This window comes from Manduca sexta, chromosome 9 (assembly GCF_014839805.1).
Source record: "Manduca sexta isolate Smith_Timp_Sample1 chromosome 9, JHU_Msex_v1.0, whole genome shotgun sequence".
Classification (NCBI taxonomy): Eukaryota; Metazoa; Arthropoda; class Insecta; order Lepidoptera; family Sphingidae; genus Manduca; species Manduca sexta.
Window position 1 is genome coordinate 6759743 of NC_051123.1, and position 19338 is coordinate 6779080.

General features: G+C 36.5%; 2 protein-coding genes across 2 annotated transcripts; one reads left to right on the plus strand and one right to left on the minus strand.

Moving 5' to 3' along the window:
* Nucleotides 1-8282: 8282 nt before the first annotated feature.
* LOC115441351 (transmembrane emp24 domain-containing protein 2) lies at nt 8283-11530 on the plus strand. The gene is made up of 4 exons (XM_030166113.1): nt 8283-8561; nt 8875-9056; nt 9536-9676; nt 10713-11530. Exons 1-4 carry the CDS (start codon nt 8420-8422, stop codon nt 10860-10862), a joined length of 615 nt encoding a protein of 204 aa, XP_030021973.1. The 5' UTR covers nt 8283-8419; the 3' UTR covers nt 10863-11530.
* Nucleotides 11531-12645: 1115 nt separating this feature from the next.
* LOC115441349 (gephyrin) lies at nt 12646-19091 on the minus strand. The gene is made up of 10 exons (XM_030166111.2): nt 18860-19091; nt 17907-18662; nt 16373-16527; nt 15916-16057; nt 15395-15474; nt 15035-15141; nt 14620-14779; nt 14275-14386; nt 13831-14036; nt 12646-13594 (listed from the first exon to the last, which is right to left on the minus strand). The coding sequence occupies exons 2-10, from the start codon at nt 18652-18654 to the stop codon at nt 13454-13456; spliced, it is 1851 nt and encodes a 616-aa protein (XP_030021971.1). The 5' UTR covers nt 18655-18662; nt 18860-19091; the 3' UTR covers nt 12646-13453.
* Between the last annotated feature and the right edge of the window lie 247 nt (nt 19092-19338).

Consider the following 19338-nt stretch of genomic DNA (forward strand, 5'->3'; position numbering starts at 1 on the left):
CTTAAGTACCATTGTTACATAGACAGCTGATAATCATGTATACAACAGCTTAGAGGCCGGTAGTAGTGGAACAGGACTGTGTTATTATTCGACATTTATAAGTTATTAGTTGTAGAAAAAAAAACACGTTTTTATAACGCACTAGCTTTTGCCCGCGGCTCCGCCCGCGTTATAAAGTTTTTCGGGCTAAAGTTTTCCGTTATAAAAGTCACGCTATATATTTTCCAGGGAGCCTATGTTCTTCCCAGGGTCTCAAACTGTCTCCATACCAAATTTTTTCCTAATACGTTGGGTAGTTTTTGAGTTTAACACGTTCGGGCAGACCGATGCAGCGGGGGACTTTGTTTTATGATATATTTTTGTAGAACTTTTTAAGAGGAACAATCCCGTCATACATTATTGTTGCATAATTTTAACCGTTTACGCCGCGCACGCAACAGAAGCTCTCAAAACTAATAAATTGTCCCCGTTTTTGCTTCATGTTTCATTACTGCTCCGCTCCTATTGGTCATAGCGTGACGATATATAACCTATAGCACTCCAGGAACAAAGGGCTATCCAACACAAAAATATTTTTTCAGTTCGAACCGGTAGTTCCTGAGATTAGCGATTAGTGCTCCGCTCCTATTGGGCATAGCGTGATGATATATATAGCCTATAGCATTCCAGGAACAAAGGGCTACCCAACACAAAAAGAATTATTCAGTTCAAACTCCTAGTTTCTGAGATTAGCCATTACTGCTCTGCTCCTATTGGTCATAGCGTGATGATATATAGCCTATAGCACTTCACGAACAAAGGGCTATCCAATACAAAATGATTTTTTTAGTTCAAACCGGTAGTTCCTGAGATTAGCCATTACTGCTCTGCTCCTATTGGGTATAGCGTGATGATATATAGCCTATAGCGCTCCACGAACAAAGGGCTATCCAACCCAAAAGGATTTATTCAGTTTGGGCCGGTAGTTCCTGAGATTAGCCATTACTGCTCCGCTCCTAATGGGTATAGCATCATCATCATCATCATCATCATCATCAGCCTATATCTTTGTCCACTGCTGGACATAGGCCTCCTCCAATATACGCCATTTTACCCTGTCTTCGGCCTGTCGCATCCAGTTCTTACCAGCGACCTTTCGCAGATCGTCACTCCACCTAGCTGGAGGGCGTCCTACACTACGTTTGCCGAGCCGTGGTCTCCACTCAAGAACTCGTTTACCCCATCGGTTATCGGTTCTTCGACAGATATGCCCTGCCCACTGCCACTTCAGTTTGCTAATCCTGTGTGCTATGTCGGTGACATTGGTTCTCTGACGAATGACCTCGTTACGAAGTTTATCCTTCAGAGAAACTCCGAGCATAGCATGTTCCATAGCTCGCTGAGCGACTTTGAGCTGGTGGACCAGCCGTACTGTGAGCGTCCACGTCTCGGCACCGTAGGTCATGACAGGTAGGACGCACTGGTTGAAAACCTTCGTTTTCAGACATTGTGGTAGAAGTGACGAGAAAACCCGACGCAGTTTGCCAAATGCGGCCCAGCCCAGCTGGATTCTCTTTTAACCTCCCTCTCAAAGCTGTTTCTTCCTAATTGCAGAATCTGCCCAAGGTAGGTGTATTCCGAAACAACTTCGAGAAGGTGGCCATTGACAACGATAGGTCTTGGATCTAGGTTGTCATTGATCATAAGTTTTGTCTTATCCAGATTCATTGTTAGACCTATTTGCTGTGAGGCCGAAGCTAGGCTGTTTAGCATCTGTTGCAGTTCCTCCAGTGTTTCTGCCATTATCACTATGTCGTCTGCGAATCGCAAATGCGAGATGTACTCACCATTTATGTTAATGCCCATACCTTTCCAGTCCAGAGTCTTGAACAAATCCTCCAGTGCGCTTGTGAACAGTTTTGGGGAAATAACATCCCCCTGTCTCACCCCTCTGTGCAGCTGAATGGGTCCCGACTGCTGGTTCTGTACTTGGACACGCATAGTGGCAGATTTATATAGACATCTCAGCACTTCGACATAGCGATAATCTACTTGACAACGCTGTAAGGATTCCAGGACAGCCCAGGTTTCGACAGAGTCGAAGGCCTTCTCATAGTCCACAAATGCCAAACACAGGGGCCGATTATACTCCTCGGATTTCTGTATAATCTGCCTCACTGTGTGTATGTGGTCTATGGTACTGTATCCTCCGCGAAACCCAGCCTGCTCCGGGGCTGAAACTCGTCGAGTCTCCTAGCGAGGCGATTCGTGATAACCCTGGAGAACAACTTATAGACGTGGCTCAGGAGTGAGATGGGCCTATAATTCTTTAGAAGGGTTTTATCCCCCCTCTTAAAGAAAAGAACCACCAGACTCCTACTCCACGCCTTTGGAGTTCTCCCACAGTGTAGAACGGTGTTAAACAGCTTTTGTAGCTCCTGTATGAGAGGAAGGCCACCTGCCTGCAGGAGCTCCGAAGTAACTCCGTCCTCACCGGGGGTTGTCTCAGAGCCAACACGATCTCGCCTTGGTCGATTTCTGGCAGATCGTCGCTGTAGTGGCGCGTCAGGGTGGCTCTGGGATCATGGTCGACATGCCGTGGATAAGGAGCATGTGCAGCGTATAATCGACCATAAAAGTCCTCAATCTCGGCAAAAATCTCCGACTGTGACGAAACGCTTTTGCCCTTTTGTGTCGTTAACTTCGTCAGGTGGCTCCCTCCAAGCTGCTGAGCAAATACCTTAGACCCTCGGTTTCGCTCTATCGCTTCTTCAATTAGGCGTGTATTGAAGCTCCGAAGGTCTCGGCGTATCAATTTTGCTATGCGCCTGTTAAGGTCTGACCTCTCTGACGAAGTAACTTGGGTGCTTTCGCGTCTATTTGCCATAAGCCGTAGAGTCTCATCCGAGAGTTTGGACTTTCTGCCTCTACGCTGCATTTTACAGATTTTGATGCCCTCTCCCTTAAGCGCATCAACCAGATTGTGTAGGATCTCGTCAATATCTTCAGAGGGTGCCAATGCAGCGAATCTATTTCCGAGCATTCTCTGGAACTTTTCGGAACCCGCCATGATTTGGAGTGGATTAGGTCGGAGCGTGGACTTCATGAGACGGCTTCTTTCAAGCTTAATATCAATATTCAGAGAGCCTCGTACAAGTCGGTGATCGGATCCGGTATTAAACCTATTGATCACTGAGACATCCCTGAATATGTGCTTTTTGTCCGTCATGATGAAGTCGATCTCGTTCTTTGTCACAGTATCCGGACTTCGCCACGTCCACTTTCTCTGGGGTCCCTTTTGAAGAATGAATTCATCAAAAAGAGCCCCTCTTTCTCAAGAAAGTTTACGAGCATTTATCCTCTGTGATTCCGACATCCATAACCATGTGGTCCCACTCTGGATTCGCCGTGACTTTGGGTTCCCACTTTAGCGTTGAAGTCCCCCATAACAACGTTGAAATGGGCCTTTGTGGTATTGTGCAAGGCTTTTGCTATGTCCTCGTACATATCCTCCACGTCGTCGTCCGAATGTGCCGAAGTCGGTGCGTAGACCTGTATGATCTTCATGGTATATCGTTTAGATAACCGAAGAACCATATAAGCTACCCTGGTCGACACACTGGAAATTTCTTCAACGTTGTTAGTGAGGGCTCTATTGACGAGAAAGCCTACGCCACCCTGGGATATCCTATCGCCTTCGCGGTAGTATATAAGGTGGCCCGAGTCTAAGGTGATAGAGTCCTCTCCCTCTCTACGGACTTCACACAACCCTAGGACATGCCACCTTATGTTCTCTAGCTCCGTCTCCAACTGTGCGAGATGTTCATCAAGCCGAAGACTTCTACCGTTGTAGGTTGCCAGGGTCAGTTGAGATGGGCGGCCTATCGTAGCCCGGGGATTCTTCGCACCCCCTGCCCTGCCGTTACCGTGACCGCCGCCTTGGCCAGGAATAACAGGGCGACCGGGAACTGGGGGCCATTTCCTGTGATTCTGTATCATTGAAGGGTTTATGCCCATAATCGCCACGCTGGGCAAACGGGTTGGCGATCGTAGAGGCACAGTTCTTCGCACCGTTAATACTGCTGCCTGTTAACGGTCTGGGGGGCTGGCTGTGCCTAGTTGAGCTAGGTTATACCGCCTTTAGCCGGTTGGAGAAAGGAAAGGAATTTATATAAGGAGGGATAATTAGAAAGGAAGAGGGAAATGAAAGGGACAAGGATACTACTGTCACGGAAGATAAGGTTTGTGACACTAGTAGCTAGAGTAGTTCGGGGTCGCATACCCGTAGCAGACCCAATAAGTTATCGGACAGATAGTTTATGGATCCACCCTCTGAATGGGTATAGCGTGATGATATATATATAGCCTATAGCACTCCACGAACAAAGGGCTATCCAACGCAAAAATATTTTTTCAGTTTGGACCGGTATTTCCTGAGATTAGCCATTACTGCTCCGCTCCTATTCGGTATAGCGTGATGATATATAGCCTATAACACTCCACGAACAAAGGGCTATCCAACGCAAAAAGAATTTTTCGGTTTGGATCGGTATTTCCTGAGATTGGCCATTACTGCTCCGCTCCTATTGGGTATAGCGTGATGATATATAGCCTATAGCACTCCACGAACAAAGGGCTATCCAACGCAAAAAGAATTTTTCAGTTTGGACCGGTAGTTCCTGAGATTAGCGCGTTCAAACAAACAAACAAACAAACAAACAAACTCTTCAGCTTTATATAATAGTATAGATAATATAATAATATAATATTTTATATTGCGCACACTTTTAGACGATTCTAGATCATCATGCGCGTATTTTTTTTCTGTATAGAATGTAAATTTACATTTTATTTTGTTAACAACTAGTTTTTAGTCGTAGTTTCACACACATCAAAGTCTTTACTATTTATAAAATTCCCAAAGTTACGGAGTATTTTTCCAAAAGATAAGAAACATTTAAACACGTCACACTCTGACGATAAATTATTTTTTAAGTAATATTAGATCCATAAAAATCACGCACAACTACGTGAATAAATAATATTAACAAAAAATTAAACCGCCTTGAAAAACCACTCAAAACCAAAAAATAATTTCACATAACAGGTATATATTGGATACCAATTTTGGAGTCGGAGCCTAATTAAAATTGCTAGTTAAGGTTATAGCTTAAGGTCCATTTTTCATACATTTTGTTTCACCTTTAATCTGGGTAACTAAAAAAGTATTGACAAGTAAAGAATTTAAATTCACGTCTAGTTAGTGATTAGTTCTCGCAGTTGAAGAAAAACGTAAAATAATTAATATGCATGGATATTTCGGCCTTTAAAATTTCGTCGTATTAAATTTTAAAGGCCGAAATATCCATGCATATTATTTTTTCTTCAACTGCGAGAACTAATCACTAACTAGACGTGAATTTAAATTCTTTACTTGCCAATACTTGTTTAGTTACCCAGATTAAAGCCGAAACAAAATGTATGAAAATGGACCTTGAGGTATCGCCTTAAACATTATTATTTACCTTAAGCTATATTTGTTGCATTATCTGTTATCTATCATTTGTTATATCTATGAGCTAAATTTCTTTTAAATCAATTAAAAGGAGTAGGTTTGTGTTTACTACTAACAAACATACACAGTAAATGGTGTAATGCCAAGCATGGTATGGTGTTTCATCTTTTTCTTTCCTCTTTTTTCGGGGGAGGGAGTGTAATACACCCACATTTGGCCAGCTATATGTAACAGGGGAAGAGTTTAGGTAGTTTACAGTTCACAAATTTAAATATTTCCTTAATAGCTTCCATTTGCTGTGCTGCGGCGGTGTGTTCATCTCCAATGACGATCTGACTTGCTGACTTTGTACGCTGGCAGCACATTGTTTTCGTATATTCGTTAATGTATTTATCTAGCTGAACTAGCAATTTTAATTAGGCACCGACTCCAAAATTGGTATCCAATATGTACCTGTTACGTAAAATTATTTTTTTGGTTTTGAGTGGTTTTTGAAGACGGTTTAATTTTTTGTTAAAAAAAAAATATTTCTTACTTTTTTGTGTTAGTAAAAAAAAGACTGATACTAAATAATGCTATTTGTTTATGGTGATATTGGATTCATTTAAATGTGTTTTATATCTAACAATAAAGAAAAACTTTTTCACAATAAACAAGCACTCAAATAAGCGACCGAAAATTGTTATACATAAACAATAAAATCTTCTTACAATTCTTTTTTATATGCTCATTACATTACAAAATATACAAGGTGGATTTTCAAGATGGAGCAGCAAGGGTAGCTAACTTAACCGCTATAGCTACAAGATTTTTTTCTTAGGACACTGACTGTAATTTTTTAAGATATCAATAGACTTTGAAATAAATATACATTTAGCAAGGAAAGGTGCAATTTACTTAAAAACCTTTGTTGTTCAATTAATCCTTTCCATATATAATTCTCTTTGATTAATCCTGTCGTTTATAAAGATCAAAAGTCTCTAGAGTCTAGAGGATCAAAAGAGGTTTGAATATTTCTAAGTTCAGAAACAGCGAAAACCTTTTTCTATACATTTATACGAACTGTGGATCTAATTCGTTTAAACATAACAAAACTTTGAATTCAGGGTCAATTTTTAAAAAAAAAGAAAAGAAACGGGATTGAAAATGCACAATAATAATATAAATATATTAAGTACCTATAATATTTTTCTAAAGGAAAAGTTATGTTACAAACACTTTAATTACTATTTTTTAAATTGACGAACTTTGATAGAGATAATATGATTACTGTAGGATAACATTTAAATAATACCTACTTTATACTATATTGACTCTGTAATTGAGATACGTAGGTAATTTTAGAATATAAGTAATTCATATTAGTAAAACTTATTCTCAAAAAAGGTTGGTTATATATGGATCAGGGGCAAGTGCGCCATACGACTACTAACTGTGGCGCACTTGCCCTACTCGACAATTTTTAGGTACATTTTTTCGTATTGCTAAAAAATCCTTTATTTTAGTATATGTAAATAAAATTCAGGCAGGAAGTTAAAATAAAAGGTTTAAACTATGTATTCACCTTACTGGTTTACAGAAATATGTTAAATATCTTGAAATATTTGATGTTATCTTTCACGGGGTCATCTCGGTTTACAGGTCTAAATGACACTTAAAATAAAATGGCGAATAAGTCGTATTAAAATGAACATAGCCATTTATGTTTTTTAGTGGAACTGTATTTCAGTTAGTAGCATAGATGTAAGATTGCGGTAATTGAATAACATCAATAGTTCTCGATTTTTTTAGGATAGGTGCACTTACCCCGTCGGCGCACTTGCCCCACCTCACCTTATCGCACTCTTACTAAAATAATGACCCATTCCAAAATTGACAATTTGTGGGAATCGTCAAACAACCAATTTCTGTTTGCGACCTTTTAGTTTTTCCCTTTTTTTAATGGTTTAATTTTTTATCTATCTTTAATAAGCTCAATTTTATAGCAACTTCAAAAAAAAAAGGTAGAAAAGAAAAATAAGTTTTCCGACGACTGAAATTAATAATTTTGAAATAGGTGATTATTTTGTTAAGAGTTCGATATCTAATATCTATGTAACCGTACAGGTACCTACATTTTAATGTTATATCCAGGTAAAGAACCATTTTACCTTTAATTTTTTTTTATTGCAAAGACTACCCCGGTGACGTCTTTCAACTGGTACTCGGGTTTGATTCCCGAACCAATTAAAATTAAATTTAGTTTCCTATTTCTGCAATCCTTGTTTATTAAACCTTAATGGAAATGAAATAGTAATACCCAATAGACTCACGCTTTACTACATGAGAGTATATATAAGAGCTCTTAAATATGAAGCTGAGTACTTCTCATTACCTTATTTGCCACATGGGAGTCTTGAGAAATAGTTTATAGAATAAGGTTCAATGCCTAAACAGCAACTACTTTATAAAATCTTTTATTGTAATTAAGTTATGGTATATACAGTTATTGTATAAAGAAATATTTCGCCGTCAGTGCACTGAATTTCTACGCTTTTTATATTTTAATAATCAGCTCTATCTATTGCCAAGTAGCGAAACTACTTTAGTGATATTGCCATATAATAGAAATAACCAAAATTGTTCATGTCATGACCCTTTACAATAATGAGCAATATGAAACATATAAACTGTTAATTATAAAACTGGAATGGCTCTTAGTATTATTTAAAATTGTTTTGTTTAACATTTAACATTCCTCATGAATTTTCATCAAAATGGAACGTAGGTCATATTCCTGACATACGTCAACTGTAGTCATGTTGTCAGTTTTTGGCATTTCACATTTGTACGACTTACGTGGCTTGATACAAGAAAACAAGCCAGTTCCCGTTTTTTCATATGAAAAGAGCGGTTTAGGTGAAATATATTTTATAATTTACCAAAATGGAATGCAGTTGGAAATCATTATGGACTCTTGCAGTGATAATAAGCAGTATAATCAGTACAGCACACAGCTATACCATCACCGTTGATGCTCACGCCGAAGAATGCTTTTTTGAGAATGTTGAAGCAGATACTAAAATGGGTAAGAATATGAACATGTTTAAATATATTTGGACATTTTGAAATTTATGTGAACGTACAAATGACAGATCCTTTGTTTTTATAACCTACCATTAAAACAGCTATTCACTATTGTCTCGCGCACTGGAAGACAGGAAAACATACATATTATGTCATTTTTTTACAAAATGTAAACTAAGCCATAACATATCTAAAATTTGCCGTAATCGCAATAACCTTTTCATGATCAATCAATACTACAACCAAATTAAACATCTAAATACTTTGTCTTATCTACAAGTAAATTTTCATTACAATGAAAAATATTTTTTCAGGTCTATCATTTGAAATAGCTGAAGGTGGTTTCCTAGACATTGACATGACTATAACTGGTCCTAATGGTGCTATCATACACAAGGCAGAGAGAGAATCATCAGGCATCTATACATTCTCTGCACAAACATCAGGAAGATACACATACTGCTTTAGCAACAAAATGTCTACTATGACACCTAAGGTATTAAATTATAATTCACATTTATTATAATAATAATATCAGCCTGATATTATATACTGTCCCATTGCTGGTCATGGGCCTCCTCTACTGCTAAGAATGATTAGGCCTTACCACCATGCAGGCCTAGTGTGTTCTGGTAGACTTTATGCACCCTCAAAATTCTTATAGAGAACTTCTCAGGTATGCAAATATTCTCATGATGTTTTCCTTCACTGTTAAAGCAAAGGATGATTCACTATTGCCTATTTAAAATATTTATCACATGATAATATTTGGTTTCTCAGAAAATTCATTAAAAAAAAATGCATTTTATATCCATTTCTCACTTGGACCCTCAAAAATATTGTGTCTCAGATACTGTAGCTGTGTAATTAATCTTTTTAATGATTTCTTATGTTTATATCAATGTTATAACTATTTTCGGATTATCCAAAAATAGTTTAATTTTAATTATGTAATCTTTTTTTTTTTATTTCCAGGTTGTGATGTTCAACTTGGAAATTGGGGAGCCGAAAAAGGATGCAAAGGAAGACACAGCGGACCACAACAAACTGGAGGACATGATCAAAGAACTTGGTACAACATTAAAGACTGTAAAGCATGAACAAGAGTACATGCAGGTAAGAATAATTTGATTACTACATTCAATTAGATCATGTTGTACTGAAAAGAATGCACAACCAGTTAAAATAGAAGTACTTATTCCTAATTATCAAAAATGGTCTGGTTCATTTGTAACACTCATATAATCCAAACATTATGCATTCTTCTATAATGCAGTAGAATGTATGTATCCTTTTTACACTAGAAAACCCATTTTTTTTCATTCATTTAGATAGTTTGACATTTTAATTTTATCCAGATTGTAGGTAGGAACACATATGTACAAGTGCCATATGGTCTTACATCCAGGATGTGCATTTTAGTTTCAATACATGGTTAACCTTCTTTTACTGAAGGCAGTTAATAGCATAAAATTAATTATATCAACACAGATAACAACATAACTAACAATTCATTCTTGTTGAACAACAAATATGTCTCAATAAAAAATGGGTATAATTTTATTGATTCAAATAAATTATTTCATTTAGTTGTAAGTGTATAATGTAGAGTCACCCACAGAGATAGCTGAATAAATTAATAACCACAAATCACCTATATGCATTAAGTAAAATTAAAACTTTTATTTTATTTTTTCATTGTGTGAAGTAAAACCCTTCTGTTTTATTTTTGTGAAGAGAATTTTTTTTGTAAGAACACAAAAATACATAGACAATTGGAAATGCTGAATTTGTTCAGGTATTTAAATGGCTGATTATACATTTACATGAAGACACTTTAGGACAACACTGTCTATTAATCATATATAAATGGTCACAGCTATGTCAATATTAAGTCTAGTAAAGGAAAACAATGTAACTCATTAAAATGTACTAACTTTGTAGATGTAACATGTCCTTAAATGTTAATAATGTGCCTCCAAAAAAAGGAGTGTTTTAAGTTTCAACAATACAATATATTTTTTTTATAATAGTAGCAATGAATATTCACAGTATTTTTTTTTTCACAGCATCTTACTATACTTATTTAGTATAACTTCCTTGGAGATGTTTACTTATTATTACAATAATAAGTCAATATTTTTATCATCAGGTCCGGGACCGCATTCATCGTTCAATTAACGAGAGCACCAACTCCCGTGTGGTTATGTGGTCGATATTCGAAGCTTCTGTACTGCTTATCATGACCTTTGGACAGGTCTACTACTTGAAGAGGTTCTTTGAAGTGCAGCGCGTTGTTTAAATACACATGCCTCCCATACAATTGTGTTGTACTTATGACAAATTTGTATGCAAATAATCTGTACAATGCAATAACTAGTGTTTTTGGTGAGTGCGTATTTGACATAATATAACGTACAATTAAATACTTCTATGCAATAGTGAAATATACGCCAATATTTAAAAACTTATGTTAAAAATATGGGAAATAGAAAACTTTCTCCTGAATAATTTCATATTCATTATTTATTTTTTATTTGACACCAACAATAATATGGTTACTCAATTTGTCTTAATTTGTCATCATTAGTCAACAATATTTTTTTCATTTTCCATATTAAGTTATTCTTTTAGTGTTGGATTCATCTCTGTTATTATTATGAGTTATCAACATTTGCAGTTCAACATCACAATTTCTGATAGTATTCCATAGTTCGAACTTTTTACTATTATATATTTAAATATTCTAAATAGTAATATAAAATATTAAAGCAAGTAAATCATACCATGTACTGAATTCATTTTTTATTCAACAAAAAACTGTGGAATAATTACACAAGTTTCTTCCGTGTGCAGTAATGACTATAAGCAAATGTGTTCAGGCATAATGTGCAGAGGCGAGAGATGTTCGATCTGAGTGTGTATGGTCACAGTGTTACGAGTTTAAATAAATTAATATTGTTTGTAAAATGAGTTTTTATTGCACCTCATGACATTAACATTTTATGTTTTTCAAAGTTTGTATTGATAAATCCTATAATTATTGTTTTCCTTTTTATTTATTGTATAAAAAAGTGAAACAATAATTATAGGAATTAATATATAACAACATAAAAATATTCAACTCTAGCATTGTTATAGTGTATGTATATTAAGGAATTGATTAAGGTGCGCTCGGGTAACATCGGATACGGGGTAAGATCGTATAACGAAAAAATACCACGTATCTATGGTTATTTTTTAGTTTAAGCTATGTAGGCGGCTACGCTGTCTCTTTTTGCCCCACCCTATATACCACAGTTGATGCTACGACCAAGAACGGGTGCGCTATGTGCATTGAAACAAAAAAGGTGGATTTCGCTCTTCTTGACATTTTTGAGACTTCTCTTTGATTTTGTGGACCTTATCGTATTAGCATTAGAAGCGTTATTAGAACGGAGTCCGAACTTACCCCGCTAAGGTCCGATCTTTTCTAAGGATTTTAAATTTCTATAAAGATATTATCATCTATTTTTAAACTTACACAGGGAGAATTGGAAGATGATTAAATTATCACAAAAAGTATAATTAATAATAACCAGTTTCATGTATTAAATGTTGGTATCGCTTAAATATTTTATGAGAAAAAAAATATTTTCGAGACTCCTTGCAACACACCGAAAAACCGTCCGAAATTAGCCGAACGCACTCTATATAGTAAACTGTGCTCAATACACTTGTTTGGTTCTATAACACTATCTGTGCATAAACAAACACACATTACGCATTTATCACCGAAGGGGGGTATACAGAGATGCCATCAGGGCACCCACTTTTCCCCTCGAGTTTTTCGTCCCATGATTTGATAGGGGCCGAGCCTATCGCCATATCGGGCACAAATTCTAGACTCCGGGCTGATATTTAGCAGACAAACCCCAATATCACTTTGCCCGACCCAGGATCTCAGAGCTAAAGTGACAGTCTACACTACCAAGGTAATCGAGGCAGACAATCTGCATGATCTGAAGTATTTTCAACTTAACTATGTCATGCCCATTTGAATCCTAATTCATTGGTATAGACGTTTTAATCAATAATGAAGAACACAAATATAACAACTGGTTTTTATTCAAATAAACCATCACCTTTAACAATAAAAATAAACAATACAATTATAATGTATTGGAAGACTGGAGACTTGCTCACACAGTGTAACCATTGTTCCAATAATAAGATTGTATTCAGACTTAACAAGTATTGAAAATAAATTATAACATGAGGCAAAATTTCAATGTTTTTACACCCAAGAGATTCTAATCAGATTGTAGTACAGATCAGTTTGTTTATAAAACAATCATATTTATAATTTATATACCAAACGATTGGACTATTTTATTTATACATAAGGCTTAATTTCTGGATTCATTTAATTGACAGATATTATATGGTTTATAATATAAATCTATATATGGATACAGTTCCATTGTTTATATAATACGATCGATCCAAATCGATTTGGTTAATTTCCTAGAACTACTTGTGTCTTCGTTTAATGGAGAATAAAAAAATCTATGAAAAAAGATATTTCTCCTTTTCTTTTTAATGCTATGAAAAAATAATCCTTAGATTTTTGACATAACAGAGGCACAAGTAGCTACAGTTTTTTCTACATAATTGAAATAAAACCTTATTTATAATGCCATTTACATGCAATGACAAGCCCCATTAAGCATGATAGTGCGTCCTGACTCATCAATGAACACATCATGTGTATGCAATTTTATTTCCTATCTTCCTCTATATCCTACCATAAGAGACTCATGAGGCTAAGCTACCCTCACTCGCCTATTCTCAAATCCTCACTTCTGAAGTGTGGATGGGCAAGAGTGTTGGCAAACCCCCCCTTACAGTCAGTTACTGCGCGCTGAGATCAAGGCGGCCAGTGATGAGCGCGGACACGAGTGAACCGGCGGGCAGGCGCGGCACGCTCTCCGTGGCGCCGGGCAGCTCTAGCAGGACGCTCGCACCACATGCGCTCATCAACCGGCTGCTGCACTGTGGACATAGCGTGCAATGTTAGTCTTATTCCAATTAAGTATCGGTAAGGTTTTACTAGCGCTATACTTTATGGCTTAGGAGGTATGTGTTCTCTGATCACCTATTTTGTCTCTTTCAACCACCGAATGAGAGCGATCGAACACTATAGTGTTCATATTACTATGAGCACCATGATAATAAACATCTAACGTGTCTGGGTAACAAGCGCAGCATATACAGTAAATGATAACTACCTGGTTACCCAGTAGTTGAGCCGTAGGTAATTCATCGTTCCCGGGCAGTCGTATCTCTGCGCGTGCGTACTCGGGGCGCGGGTCGAGCGTGACGGCGTGCGCGAGGCGCGTGCGCAGTGCGGGCCAGGCGCCGCGCCGGCCCGTGCACACGCGCAGCGCACGCACCACGAACAACAGGCAGCACACGTACGCTGACACCGGGTTACCTAAGAAGGTACAGGTATAGAGGAAAGGAAAATATAAATAACAAGAAGAAAATAGAAGACAACCACTATTGGTGAAGTTGAGTTTAATCTATGGATACAGAGAAAATACAAATAGTAACCCATTAGATCAAAATAACTAAAGGCGGAAGCAGGACTACTCAGCACTAAAAAAACAACAAATGCATTTTTTAATAATAAAGCGGTATTGTTAAATTTTATCGTGTTAGAAATATCATACCTGGTAAAGCAAAAATGAATTTGGTTCTTCCTTCAAACTCGCATGTTGCAAATGTGCTGGGTTTTCCGGGCTTCATACGCACTCGTCCGAAGTGTAATTTAGCGCCAAAATCCTAAACATTATTATTATTATTATTTGTCACAATATATAAGATTCCCGCAATTTTCTAAATGTTATCTGTAAAGTAATACAAATGCTTGCAAAGATACTACGTATACTATAGAAATCAAGTAATGGTAATTTTTATTTAAATTCTAGTGGCTTTCCAAAGCCATTCATTTGGAAGATTCTTAGTAATAACTAGTCAATACAAATTTAAAGGCTCGTATATAAATCAATACGTACATTTATAAGTACAGGCTTCAGCAGATCCTTCTCGCCCATAGAGACGCCGCCGGTGCAGACGAGCACGTCGGCCTGCGCGAGCGCAGCCGATATGCTCGCCACAAGCTGCGTGGGCGAGTCACGTGCTATGCCGCAGTCTATGCTCTCGTAGCCGTGCTCTCTAAGGACAAATGGGTATTATAATATGAATTGTATTACATATCTGTGGTTTTAATGAGCTTGTGAAATTTAAACAAAATTAATCTTGACCAGAATGTCTTCAGGTTCATTTATGAATTATTGAAAAAAAAATATAATCGTTTTGCAGGAATTTTGTCTTAACATTGTTTGCTTGCACTTTCTTAATTGGCCTAATGTATGACTTTTTACTTCAAAGGTTAAATCTAACAAATTTATATTTAAAAAAATATTGTACCGTAGTAGGGCTTTTAACATTGCTCTATTGGAGTCCCTTATGTGCGCTGGCCGAAGTTTGGTCTCTGAGGGTTCTTGTAATTCATTACCAGTTGATAGCAGCGCCACCTGGTAGGAATATAACATATTATATACAAGTCGCTTTTCATTACTTTATTATTTAGTAAATAAGTATGTAGCTGACGATCCTCTAATTCATCAAAACCTACCACAGACTAAGTATGAACATTAATTCTTGGAAAAACATAGTCAATAAATTATCCTACAAACTGGATTTAAATTTTTAAAAATTACAATTCTGATATATTTATGTTAAACTATTACATTATACAATGTCATTAATGATTCTGAACATTGTTACCTTTGGGTTAACTCGTACGGTGATGCTTTGGTAACCGGCACCTGCTAGCACACCTATTTTAGCAGCGTCTAATGTCTCGCCTGTAAAAAAATATGTATATTATAAATACTCAAGCCTTTTATCCCCGAAGGGGTAGGCACAGGCTCAACCGGTGCATCCATTTTACGCCGTGTATTCCGTCTCATGAAGTAATGGGGGCGAGCCTGTCGCCATGTCGAGAACAAATATAATTTTATTGTAACAAAAAGGAAGTTTTTGTGATATAGTGATAGTTAACATAAAATTCTCTTTATCCATTCATACCCTAAAATTATAAATGCACAAGTAACTGTCTTTTCAACTGTCGTACTTTTCAACCGATTTTGGTGAATTTCAATACTAAGTAAGCTTGAAGCAAAATAAAGTATATAAGCTACTGTTTATTTCCGAAAAGTATATAGTGTGACACCAATCCCGAGAAAAGTGTTTCACGCAAGCAGAGCTATGAGCAAGAGCTAGTTATCATACCTTATATGTGTTACCTTTATCAACTAGTGTAGCACCCATAGGTATGTCGAAGCCGACCGGCCTTACGTCTTGCTCTGGCTGTGGCGCCTTCAGAATCTCCACTTGAAGTTCAGTCTGGCCATCTTCAGTAGCTGATACTAACTTTGTATCCTCAACCTGCAATTAATTTTTAATTATTTATAGACTCCTAATGCATCTTTAGTATTTTATAAAAAAATCCCGAAAATAAAATGTTGTCATCCAGATTATACCACCCAGTCATGCGCCATCCCTGGCTACAACTATGGTATTTCCATGCGTTTTTAAAACAAACATGTCTTAATTGCATTATTAATTATTAAAAAAAATTCTATGGAAGCAATCTGACGGTTCATAAATGACCTAATTCTGGGGTAACAAACACTAAAAAAAATACACGTCGATTTGATAACCTCCTCTTTTTTGGAAGTCGGTTACGTGTCCGTACAATACCTGCACGACGCAATCCGCTCCCGCTGGTAGTGCTGCGCCCGTGTTGATCCGTACACACTCCCCCATGGACAGCGGTACGGTGGGCGCATCCCCAGCAGTGATGGCTGCACGGACGTGACGCACTCCTGCTCCGTCAGAACTTAAACATGCGTATCCTGTTAATAAAATAGCTGTATTATGAAAAGTTATTTGTACGTAAATTTATTTAGTTGATTAAACCTATAATAGGGTATATTTTGACTTTTTTTTTTATAACTTTTATACAATATGTATGTCGTGTACATTCTAAAAGATAAGAAATAATTGAAATCTGATGAATAATCCATAATTTATAAGCCATTGAAATTTGGTAGTAGGGGTGTCTAACAACAGAAAAGAGACGAATTACTTGCATGTGACGTCAGCGGGCATTACGATGCGTGCGAAAGAAAGAGATGAAGCGGTACCCTCTCCACGCCCTCTCCTGCACTAAGCAATATTTGAAATTTGAATAACTACCTCATTTGACATTTCCTATCAAATTTTAATGCTGTTTTCACAGAAGAATTTGTTTTTTATACTAATTGCTGTTACATATTAAAAAGTGCACAAAATTAAACATCATCAAATACCCTATTTTCCCTAATATGAGAAGAGGTCAGACTTTTATTATAGTGTAGGACGAAGATACTTTCATTAACCCTTTTACCCTGAGATGTGCATAAATCGATACAGTAATAGATTCAATTAGATATAATATACTAAAATTTCATTATAGAAATAAAGTACATTTCATACAATTTATTAATATTACTGATCAATACTATTTTAAAAAAGTTAAGTATGCCTCATATTTTTAGCACTAATAACCGAACAACACAATAAAGTATGACATGCCTACAGCCAACATACCAACAGTTGTGTAAACATGTGGTGGAACTAATTGAAGGTGTTTCATTGTTATGACAGAATAATGTACGAATGTGGTATCAACTTAATCTTTTACGAGTATTCAGTTTTGATGTGACTTCTATTAACATTTGTTTATCACGTAAAAAGACACCTCTGCTGTATTCGAATTAATAAGATAACACAGTTAATATATCAAATATATAGATATGTATGTGCTTCCTTTTTTAATTATAGGGTAAAGGAAAAATTCCGCATGAGAACAATAATATATTTCTCATTTTATGAGATCATTCTAATTATCAACCAGACATAATATAAATTATGACTGATTGATAATTATTTTAATGAGATAATTTAATGTTTTATTTTATTACACATAGGACAATGTTTTTAAACAACTTAAGGCAAAAGTTCTCATTTAAGATAAGAAATATCTATACTTATATAAAACTGAAAAGTTTGTTTGTTGAAAGTGCTCATCTCAGGAACTGATAAACTGATTATGATTTTTTTTCACTAATAGGAAGCAACATGACCCCTCAGTACTATTGGCTACTTTTATCATGGAAAACTTTTTCACATAGGTAGAGCTGCAGGCAAAAACTATAACAAATAAAATACAATGCTATCAGTTATTACTTACCATCTTTAACTGATGCAGGGAATGGTGGCATTGGTTCTTTTGCACACAGTGTCTGCGCCACAACCTTCCCTAATCCTTCATCTAAAGTAACAATCTCCAAGCGCTCTGTCCATTTCCCCATCACGTCATCAACTATCTTCCAAGCCTCAGCCATTTCCAGCATTGGATATGGAGACTCTCTAGGCCTCAAAGCCACTTTGCTAACATCTACACTACTGTAATGAGGACAAACATGGCCGAATTGCATTGAATCATGAATGGTTCTAACTTCAGACATTTCATCTGCGATTAAAGCCACAGCATGGGGTAACACTGGCTTTACTATTTCAAAACATTCTGTAACAGCTTTTTTACTCCCAGGGAAATTAATGATCAAGGTTTTATCACGAATTCCAGCTACAGATCTCGACAGCATAGCCATAGGTGTTTTCTTTAAGCTTTCTATAGTTATTGCTACTGTTATAGCTGGAACTTCTTTATGGATTATAGCTTTGGTTGCTTCCGGAGTGACATCTCTACTACTGAAACCTGTACCGCCTGTTGTTAATATTAAATCTAAGTTGCTCTCACAGAAGTATTTTAGCTCTCGCTCTATGATTTCCTTTTCGTCTGGAATAATAATTGTGTGTAAATTTGCCTCTGGGAATAGTTTTTTGACGAATTCTGCGAGTGCAGGGCCTGAAGTATCCTTAGAGTTATCTTTGAAACAGCTGTCGCTGACAGTAATCACCGCTACTGCTTTCACCATTTTCTAAGCTATATAAAAACAATTAATTATTCACAAAATAACATTTATTTACCGAATAATAATGATAGAAAAATCTATTTCTACCTTCCAAAAACTCGAAAAAAAACAAGCAATGTACTAGTAACAACGCGGATTATGGCGGAATTAATTAATTGTTATGATTAAAATTCGAATTATCGAAATTCAAACTACAAAGATAACTCACCGGGTCGCACTCAGCGGGACGAATGAAATAAAGTAGATTACAACCGCACAAAAGTTCCGCGAGACATTCAACGTGAATTTATTCCTAACGAGTTTATTACATCACATTGATAAGAAGATAGATATAAAAATAACAACAAGATTGATAAGAACTGCCGGTGTGATGTCTATTCTTTTAAGATTTAGTTTTTTATCTGTACATATTACATTGACGTAGACAGTTTGATAGGTGATTTGACAGATCGGCAAACACACCAACATTGCGAATTAAAGTCGCGTTCAATTAATATAAAACTGTGACCTGTCTACAACAAATTTTGTCCGATTACGAGTTAGATTAAAATGCTCTTAGTCACGTTGTGTTTAGGCAAATACGTATAGTGTTACTAGTAGGAATAAATATGTGTATGTGTGGGCGCATGTGTCTATGTGGGCGCGTGTGCGTATGTGCGCGTGCGTTCGTACAAAACAGAGAAATAA